The 11,240-nt window shown below is 35.6% G+C and overlaps 1 protein-coding gene across 1 annotated transcript; it reads left to right on the plus strand.

Annotated features, from left to right (window-relative positions):
• Positions 1 to 769: 769 nt before the first annotated feature.
• LOC132176620 (ATP-dependent 6-phosphofructokinase 5, chloroplastic-like) lies at positions 770 to 1,407 on the plus strand. The gene is made up of 3 exons (XM_059588883.1): positions 770 to 846; positions 922 to 1,026; positions 1,243 to 1,407. The coding sequence occupies exons 1-3, from the start codon at positions 796 to 798 to the stop codon at positions 1,378 to 1,380; spliced, it is 294 nt and encodes a 97-aa protein (XP_059444866.1). The 5' UTR covers positions 770 to 795; the 3' UTR covers positions 1,381 to 1,407.
• The last annotated feature ends 9,833 nt before the right edge of the window (positions 1,408 to 11,240 follow it).

Genomic DNA, 11,240 nt, shown 5'->3' on the forward strand with positions numbered 1-11,240 from the left:
TATTATATTAAGATATTCGCAAAATTTTTGGTTCAACAACTTTTGAGTTAGTAAATCTCCCTTGACATGGTTATCAAGGTTAAAGAACTTTGAGTAAACAATGCAAGGGAGTAATAATATCTTTCTAAATTTTATTTTTAAGTGTATGCATGATGACAAGAGTACAAGAAAGTTAAACCACCCAAGCAGGTTCTCGCTTTAATATATTTCATGAAGAAACACATTTTTAGTATCTCTTTCTCTATCATTTTGGGTTTCATTTTCATTGTCTTTGATATTATATATTGGTTCATTGTGGTAGATTACTCAAATTGCTTATGAGGATGAATTGGCAAGGAAGAGAATGCAGATAAGTACTTTATTTTGGGTTTTGGAATTTTGCTGCCCATGAATTGTAAAACATATATTTAATAGTTTTCTCCCTTGGCAGGTTGGTTAATGGGGCAGTTCTCACATATTTTTTATGATTTTGATGAGGTTAGTCATTTTGAGTTATGTTTCTTGTGGGCATTTAGATTAGTTTGATTATTTCATATATTAATTGATTCATCAAACAATGTTGTTGTGTACTTAAACATAAATGCAATGTTTCTTATAGAGGTATTCTACGTGCATTTTATATGCCCATGCATGGAGTTATGTTTCTCCGGATAAGTTTTCCTGCTGAATTCTTTTAGTGTTGGTTTCTTCATAGTGAACTTTTTTTTTTGGCCTCAATCTTGTTATTAGGCGCACAATGCTTATCATGGTGTTGGCATTGTGAAATTGATGGGCCGTAGCAGTAGATATATAGCTATGCATGCATCCCTAGCTAGTGGACAAATTGACATATGTTTGATTCATGAGGTACTTATTACTAGCAATTAATTGGATAGTTATCTTTGTGAGCTGTTACTGATTCTACTGATATGCACATCTAAGGTATCTTTTAATTTGCACGGGCCTCATGGTGTTTTGAGTCATCTGAAATACCTGATTGAGACAAAGGGTTCGGCTGTTATTTGTGTCGCAGAGGGAGCACGGCAGGTGAGTTACGTAAGGAATTCATATTTTCGCTTTTGGGTTGAATACTATTAATTGATCAGGTGATTTAAATTGTGCAGTTCTTTTTTGGCTTCATGAAATACTGTGAAAAACTGCCTGTGTTCATTTCATTGCATTGCATAGATCTTATAACTTCTTCATTATATTTTTCCCCAAGATGAAGAGTAAAATTCAGTATGTTATTGTTTTTTGATGCAGAATTTTATTCAGAAAACTAATGCTAAAGATGCGTCTGGGAACATTGTATTTGGAGATTTCGGTGTCCACATTCAACAAGAGGTTGGTGGTTGTATTTTGACTAATTTCATGTGGTCTTCATCTCTCCATGACTCTTGAGACAAGTTAAGTGGGTTGATAAATAATGAGCTGACTAAAAGTCTAATTTTTAACATCATTGATATGTGTTGCATGGATAAGAATGGACTGCAGTTTGGCGTTTTAGTTGTCATTTGTCACTCTACAAATATGATATATTTTAAGCCATCAAGATCTTACTCTATTAGTGACTCTTTTTGCTGACTGATGATTTGTGTGAATTGTTGCACTTGAACTGGAAATCATTAGAAAACCTACTGCTGTTGCGATCGATCGCACTGGGAGTGCGATCGATCCCAAAATTTCGAAAACCTACTGATGCTACGATCGATCGCACTTGGAGTGCGATCGATCGCAATTTTCCGAAAACCTACTGATGCTGCGATCGATCGCACTTGGAGTGCGATCGATCCCAAAATTTCGAAAACCTACTGATGCGATCGATCGATTGAGTGCGATCGATCTCCAAATTTTGAAAACCTACTGATGATGCGATCGATCGCACACAAGTGTGCGATCGCGAGGGTCGCAAAGTGGTTTCTCCAAATTTTGAAAACCTACTGATGCTGCGATCGATCGCACACAAGTTTGCGATCGATCGTATTTTTTTTTTTGTTTTAGGACCATTAGGGTCGACAATTGTCGACCCTAATGGTCAACTAATCAGCGTCTACTTCAAAGTGGACGCTGATAGTCAATTTTTTTTTAATATTTTTGGACCATTAGCGTCCACAACTGTGGACGCTAATGGTCAACTATTAGCGTCGACTAATTCTTTTGTGTACATCATCTTTAGAGTCAAACACATGTATCTTTTAGGGTCGATAAAGTGGACGCTAAAAGTCATCATTAGGGTCGACTCTAAGTGGACGCTGATAGTTAGTTTTTTTTTAATTTTTTAGGACCATTAGCGTCCACTTTTGTGGACGCTAATGGTTTAACTATCAGCGTCCACTTTGATTTGGACGCTAATAGTTATTATTATTATTTTTTTAAAAGGGCCATTAGGGTCCATAAAGTCGACCCTAATGGTTAACTAAAAGTGGACGCTATTGCTTGACTATTAGGGTCGACTTTCGCTTCCGTTTACATCATCTTTAGGGTCCAAACATTGTGACTTTTAGGGGCGATAAAGTGGACGCTAAAAGTGATCATTAGGGTCGACTTTTAAGTGGACCCTGATAATCAGACATTTGATCATTAGGGTCGGACTATTAGGGTCGACACTTTTAGGGTCGAAAAGTGGACGCTGTTGGCAACAGCGTCCACTTTAGGGTCTTTAGGGGCGACTTAAAGTCGCCCCTAAAGACCTAATTTCTTGTAGTGATCTTATTTATACTCAAATGTTTACAACGGAGATTAGAGAAGAAAGTATACAAATGGAAAGGTCAAATTTTTTTTTTATTTCCAGTTTCATTTTTAATTCTTCAATCTGTTATTCAGTGAAGCCCTACGTAGGGGAGAAAACTCAAACTAAAAGCATGAAAGAACAAAGGAAGGCCACCGAAGAAGAAGAAAATTTTTATAAAACAAGACAAGTGCTAGAAAAGCTAGATGCCTCTCACACCTTACATCATTCTTTTATATAGAAAAGTGGGAGACTACAAAACACAACACAATTACCTAAGACTTTACACTTCAGAAACACAAGTACCAATATAACAAAAGTACCAAAAACTTTAACAAGAAGACATAATACAAATTCCAAGTAAGGCTTATGTGTACGTATATGCACAAGAGCCTAATTTTATTTATAGGTGGCATAGTGGCATCTTCGTCATGTGCAATGTGTCCACCACGCTTCTCGACGCCTTATATTATTGCTGTTAGCTATCAAAAACTCTTGTTTGCTTTTGCTGATTGAGTGTAAGCTGACAGATTTTACTACTGATGGATTTGTTTTTTACAAGGTTTCACCAAGCTTCTGTCTAATCGTCAATCTTCCATAGTGTTGATTAAATTTGAATAATCTTCTTCGTCTAGAGAAGGTGAAGAAATAAAGCTTTGGCTGTCATCTAGCAAACGTAGGTATTCTATGTCATCAGCCAATAACTCCAGTTTATATGGTAGATCAAGATTCTTTCTTGTCACCATATTCTCAAGCAGCTTCTTCGTTTGTTCAATTTGTTCTTGACTCCGAGTTTAATCAATCGTAACTTCAATAAAAAGCTGCCTTCTACCATTTGTTGTCATGAACTTTTTAAACGGTGAATTTCTAATTTCCTTTGCTTTATTGAAGAGAATAACTAGACTTTGAGCCCAATAGACCATATTCTTCAACATAAGCAAGACTTAGAGTATTTTCCATATTTCTTTCTTCAAATTCTTCTTCATTAGAGGCCTTTAGTAACCATATTATATAAGGTTGAAAGAATTTTTCTCGGACTCTCCATCCCACTGAACTTGTTATCTAGAAGGTGAAATATTGGCCCCATTTTATGTTTTTTACTAGATAAGATAGCATAGTCTTTATCATAGTAGGAAACTGGCACCATTGTTCTGCTGATATGGCGTGAAAAATCACTTCATTAGTGACTCCCCATTTGATATCTTCAACGAACCATTCTTCATGACTGATGAGAATTGTCAGCTTCAGGATTCCTTCATGAAGATTAATTTTCTGATGGTTGCAATTTAAGATCGTTTTGATCTTGACTCCTTGTTCTTCAAGTTTTTCTTGAATTGTTTGAATGAAATCATGAGCAAGTAAACGTTTCACCTTTTCAAATAAAAGAATTCTCCTTGATGCCACAATATGCCTATTATTGGCTTAAAAATGGCTAATGGTCTTTGACGCAATTACAAGTATATGGGTTTTACTACGGCTAATAATGAAACTACACACAACAATAATAATTAAGAAAATGATAAATTGGATAGAACAAAATAAACTGATATAGAAATATTTGTTGTAAAGAAAACGAACCATAAAAACTTGTTTATTGACTCTTGAAAGTAGTAATTTACAATGACCTTGAGAATTTTTGCAAGTAACTAGGCTCTGATACCATTTACGTAGGGGAGAAAACTCAAACTTAAAACATGAAGGAACAAAGGAAGGCTACGAAAGAAGAAGGAAATTTTTACAAAACAAGACAAGTGCTGGAAAAGCTAGATGCCTTCCACAACTTACATCATTCTTTTATATGGAAAAGTGAGAGACTACAAAACACAGCACAATCACCTAAGGCTTACAATACTTCAGAAACACAAGTACCAAAAACTTTAACAAAAAGACATAATACAAATTCCTAGCAAAGCTTATATGTACGTATTTGCACAAGAGCCTTATTTTATTTGTAGGTAGCATAGTGGCATTTTCTTCATGTTCTATGTGTCCACTTCGCTTCTTGGTGCCTTTTAGTATTGCTGCTAGCTATCAAAAACTCTTGTTTGCTTTTGGCTGACTGAGTTGAGCTCGTTGATTTTACTGTTGATGGATTTGTCTTTTACAAGGATCCACCAAACTTTTGTCTGATCTTCAATCTTCCATAGCATTGATTAAATTGGAATATTTGATAAGTGCTAAAATATACATATTTTAGCCCTTTAATTTACATGTGTTAAGCTTTTAGTTTTGTTATTATTTGATGTTTTGCTTCCTTTTTGTGTGTTATTATTTTTTTAGGGTTTTTGAAGAAAAGCAAGTGTTTCCAGCAAGTTTCAGACTTAAAAGACAAATTGGGAAAAAGCTGGAAGCCATAGGATCGATCGCAACCAATCTAGGCTTGAGCGCTGTTGTGCCAAATAGCCACCTAAATTAATAGGCAAATAGTTTGCATGTTTTACTTGCAAGTGCACAAGATCAAACGATAGTATAGTAGGCAATTACAAGATCATTCCCATGAGGATTGCTAAATTATGTTTAGAAGTAATTTTCTATTTAATTAAAAGATAAAATTCAACTGTCACGATTGAATTTAATATAAAGAAATAAAATAAAAGATAAACTAAAACTAAAAAGGATTAGGGTTTTGATATCTACCACTAATCAGACTAATTAAAATAACAATATGCCAATTCGCCAATTATACCGGTATATTTAATGTTTGCTAACCTAAGGGTATGAGTGTCTACTTCTTAAGCTATTGATCTCCCTAAGCAACAAATTAGGCATGGGTGTCTACTCTAATTCTTTTCTTTCTTAAATTATTTAGCATGGGTGTCTACTAAGTTATTCTTTAAGAAAGCATAAATTTGTGAAAATCGACAAACACATGAGGCCTAGGGCATGGGTGTCTACTCCCAGTTCCCCATGTTGATTAGCCCAAGAACCCGGTGTGGATTTCTTTTGTTACTCTTATTAAACCCAGGACTCGATCATTTAAATTGATTTAATTAACTAGTTTATACCACATGCATATGTTGATCAGACAAACACATATGAGGAATTCAAGATAACAGGAATTAATCAAATTAAATACACTAAAATATAATTGTAGCAAAGGCGCCAATATTGAAATCATAAATAGTCATGACTAGGGCTTTAATCTAGCCCTAATTAAAACAGAAACTACACAACAAAATAAAAGGTGGAAGAGAAGGAAAACCCAAACTCCTCTTGATCTAGCTTTCAGTTCCTGTCCAGAGCTTGTGCCTCTTTCTCCACACTTTTTCCTAGAAGCTAAGAGATCTATTTATAGGCCTCTAGAAGTCCTTGAAACACTAGTAAACCAAGAAAATTCGTAGGGTTTAGTCCTATTACAAGTGAGACTTAGAATACCCTAATATGGAAGGAAAGGGAATTCTGGCCACAACTCACTATTCTCCAACGCACGAGTGCTATCGATCGCACCCCGTGTGCACTCGATCGCACATCTGCGATCGAGTCTCCTTGTGTGCACACGAGCGCACGCTTGCGCTTGTTTGGTCATTTCGCTTGGAGTGCGCTCGATCGTAGGTCCCTTGCGATCGATCGCACTACCAGAGCCTCTAGCTTTTTCCAAAATTGCTCTTTAAGCTCAATACTTCCAGGTTTTCTTTATTTTCTTCCAAAGGCCTACAAAGATACAGAAAATATAGAAAATGAATAAAATGGCATAAACTAACAACACTAAGGAATTAACACATATAAGTTTAAGGGCTAAAATATGAATATTTTGGCACTTAACAAGTGCACCTGCGCTCGAGCGCAAGACAGCCAGGATCGAGCGCACCAGCGCTCAATCACATATCAAGTAGGCGTGAGCGCAACATATGTTTGAGCACCCAACACAAGGATCGATCGCAGGCATGCGATCGAGTGCACCAACCTACGATCGAGCGCATTTGCGCTGCCCAGATGCAGAAAGTGTCCTTTTCCACCTCAGCTTAGGTTTCCAGTCTCGTAGTTGGATTGGTAAACTGGCCTACGATTGTATTAGGGTTTTTAGGTCTTTTCTAAGCCTATAAATAGACCTCTAAGCCTTTAGGAAAAAGTATCGAGAAAAAGGCACAAGCTCTAGAAAGGAACTGAAGGCTAGATCAAGTGGTGTTTGAGTTTTTCTTCTCTTCCACCTTCTATTTTGTTATGTAGTTTATATTTTAATTAGGGCAAGATTAAAGTGCTAATCATGTCTTTTTAGGATTTCAATTATGCCTTTGTTTCAGACATATTTTGGTATTTTAATTGATTAATTTCTGGTTTATTGAATTCCTCATATGCATATGGTATGGATTTGTTAATTAAGTCAATTTAAATGACCGAGTCTTAGGCTTAATAAAGTAACAAAAGAACCTCATCACGAGTTCTTAGCTTAATCAACATGGGGAACTAGGAGTAGATACCATGCCCTTAGGTTGACAAACCTTAAATATACCGTTTGATTAGAATGTTGGCGTATTGTTATCTTAATTAGTCTGATTAGTGGTGGATATCAAAACCCTAATCATTTTTAGTCTTAGTTTATCTTTTATTTTATTCCTTTATTTCAATTCTATTTGTGACAATCTGTTATTAAATAGGAAATCAATTTCCAAACATAATTTACCAATCCTTGTGGGAATGATCTCGCATTTACCTACTATACTATCGTTTTGATCTTGTGCACTTGTGAGTAAAACGTACCGAATATTGTTTATTAATTTAGGTGGTATTTGGTACAACAATATTCTTCTTCATTTAAAGAAGGTGAAGAAATAAAGCTTTGGCTGTCATCTAGTAGACGTAGGTGCTCTATGTCATCAGCCAATAACTTCAGTTCATATGGTAGATCAAGATTTTTTCTTGTCGCCATATTCTCAAGCAGCTTATCCGCTTGTTTAATTTGTTCTTGACTCTGAGGGTAATCAATTGGGACTTCTGTAACAAATAGTTTTCTACCATCTGTCGTCATGAATTTTTTAAATGGTAAATTTCTAATTTCCTTTGCTTTACTAGAGAGAATAACTAGACTTTGAGCCCAATAGTCCATTACTTCAACATAAGCAAGACTTAGAGTATTTTCCATCTTTCTTTCTTCAAATTCTTCTTCATTAGAGGCCTTTAGTAACCATATCTGATAAAGCAGGAAGAATTTTTCTCGGACTCTCCATCCCATTGAACTTGTTATCCAGAAGGTGAAATATTGGCCCCATTTTAAGTTTTTTACAAGAGAAGATAGCATAGTCTTTATCATAGCAGGAAATTGGCACCACTGTTCTACAGCTAGGGCTTGGAAAGTCACTTGATTAGTGACTTCCCATTCTATATCTTCAACGAACCATTCTTCATGACAGATGAGAATTGCCAGCTTCGGGATTCCTTCATGAAGGTTAATTTTCTGATGGATGCGATTTAAGATAGTTTTGATCTTGACTCCTTGTTCTTCAAGTTTTTCTTGAATCATTTGAAGGACATCATGAGCAAGTAAACATTTCGCTTTTCCAAATAAAAGAATTCTCATTGATGACACAATATGCCTATTACTAGCTTAAAAAGGGCTAATGGTCTTTGAAGCAATTACATGTATATGGGTTTTACTACAGCTAATAATGAAACTACACACAATAATAATAATTAAGAAAATGATAAACTGGATAAAACAAAATAAACCGATACAGAAATATTTACTGTAAATAAAACATACCTTATAAACTTGTTTATTGACTCTTGAAAGTAGTAATATACAATGACCTTGAGAATTTTTGCAATTAACTAGGCTTGGATACCATTTTTGTAAGGGAGAAAACTCAAACGTAAAACATGAAGGAACAAAGGAAGGTTACGAAAGAAGAACAAAATTTTTACAAAACAAGACAAGTGTTAAAAAAGCTAGATGCCTTCCACACCTTACATCATTCTTTTATATGGAAAAGTGAGAGACTACAAAACACTACACAATTACCTAAGACTTACAATACTTCAAAAACACAAGTACCAATATAAGACAAGTACCAAAAACTTTAACAAAAAGACATAATACAAATTCCTAGCAAGGCTTATGTGTACGTATATGCACAAGAGCCTTATTTTATTTGTAGGTGGCATAGTGGCATCTTCTTCATGTGCTATGTGTCCACTACACTTCTCCGTGCCTTTTATTATTGCTGCTAGCTGTCAAAAACTCTTGTTTGCTTTTTGTTGACTGAGTTGAGCTCGTTGATTTTACTCTTGATGGATTTGTTTTTTACAAGGATCCACCAAGCTTTTGTTTGATCTTCAATCTTTTGTAGCATTGATTAAATTGTAATATTCTTCTTCGTCTACAGAAGGTGAAGAAATAAAACTTTGGCTGTCATCTTGTAGACGTAGGTATTCTATGTCATCAACTAATAACTTCAGTTCATATGGTAGATTTTCTTGTCGTCATATTCTCAAGCATCTTCTCCGCTTGTTCAATTTGTTCTTGACTCTGAGGGTAATCAATTGGGACTCCAGTAACAAACAACTTTCTACCATCTGTAGTCATGAATTTTTTAAATTATGAATTTCTAATTTCCTTAGCTTTACTGGAGAGAATAACCAGACTTTGAGTCCAATAGTCCATTACTTCAACATAAGCAAGATTTAGAGTATTTTCCATCTTTCTTTCTTCAAATTCTCCTTCATTAGAGGCCTTTAGTAACCGTATTTGATAAGGTTGGAAAAACTTTTCTTGAACTCTCCACCCCACTGAACTTGTTGTCTAGAAGGTGAAATATTGGCCCCATTTTAAGTATTTTACAAGATAATATAGCATAGTCTTTATCATAGTGGGAAACTGGCATCATTGTTCTGTTGCTAGGGCTTGAAAAACCACTTGATTAGTGACTCCCCATTCTATATCTTCAATGAACCATTCTTCATGACTGAAGAGAATTGTCAACTTCAGAATTCCATCACGAAGATTAATTTTCTGATGGATGCGATTTAAGATAGTTTTGATCTTGACTCCTTGTGCTTCAAGTTTTTCGTGAATCATTTGAAGGACATCATGAGGAAGTAAACATTTCACCTTTTAAAATAAAGGAATTCTCCTTGATGCCACAATATGATTATTAATGGCTTAAAAACAGCTAATGGTCTTTGAAGCAATTACAAGCATATAGGTTTTATTGCAGCTAATAATATAACTACGCAGAACAATAATAATTAAGAAAATGATAAATTGGATATAACAAAATAAATTGATTTAGAAATATTTGCTATAAATAAAACATACCTTATAAACTATTCGATTGACTCTCGAAAGTAGTAATTTATAATGACCTTGAGAATTTTTGCAAGTAGCTAGGCTTTGATACCATTTACGTAAGGGAGAAAGCTCAAACTTAGAACATTGAAAGAACAAAGGAAGGGTACGAAAGAAGAAGGAAATTTTTACAAAACAAGACAAGTGCTGGAAAAGCTAGATGCCTTCCACAGCTTACATCATTCTTTTATATGGAAAAGTGAGAGACTACAAAACATAACACAATTACCTAAGGCTTATAACACTTCAGAAACACAAGTACCAAAAACTTTAGCAAAAAGACACAATACAAATTCCTAGCAAGGCTTATGCGTACGTATATGCACAAGAGCCTTATTTTATTTGTAGGTGGCATGTTAGCATCTTCTTCATGTGCTATGTGTCCACAACGCTTCTCGATGCCTTTTATTATTGTTGCTAGCGGTCAAAAACTCTTGTTTGCTTTTTGCTGATTGAGTGTGAGCTGATAGATTTGACTGCTTATGGATTTGTTTTTTACAAGGTTCCACCAAGCTTTTGTCTGGCCTTCAATCTTCCACAGCGCTGATTAAATTGGAATATTCTTCTTCGTCTAAAGAAGGTGAAGAAATAAAGCTTTAGCTGTCATCTAATAGACGTAGGTGTTCAATGTCATCAGCCATTAACTCTAGTTCATATGGTAGCACTACAAAAAAAAAAAAAAAAAAAAAAGTTTACTAATGTTTGATATATGGGCGTTTTAGTAAAACGCCCCCATATGGGGGCGTTTTACAATGTGAATGACCCTAAAAAGAATTAGAAACGCTTGCCCAGTAAAATGGCCCCATAAAAAGGGGATTCCAATAGGAGACGCCCCAATTTAATATATTTGGGGCACTTGCTAGCTGAACGCCCCATTTTAATATATTAGGGGCGCTTGCCAGCCAAGCGCCCCAAATTAGAGGGGCTTTCCATCCAAGCGCCCCAAAATTTCACTTTGAATCCCACCCTCACTACAAAAAATTTCATCATGTTAAATTAAGTCTCGCGCCCAATGCCCTCCACTCTCCCATATCCTGCTAAAAAACTTGCAAACACTCTCTCTCCCTCTCTCTTTCCATAACAACACCTGTCCATCTCCCTCTCACCCAATATTCCGGCCGTTGAATCTGTCCCTCCCTATCTTTCTCTCTCACTCTTTCTCTCTATCTCTCCGGCCGGCGATTATTCTGACACCAGTGCTTCTCCTCTACTGGACTTCTCCTCCTCCTCCTTCATCTACTAGCAATCCGG

Source organism: Corylus avellana, chromosome ca1, assembly GCF_901000735.1.
Source record: "Corylus avellana chromosome ca1, CavTom2PMs-1.0".
NCBI classification, from domain to species: Eukaryota; Viridiplantae; Streptophyta; class Magnoliopsida; order Fagales; family Betulaceae; genus Corylus; species Corylus avellana.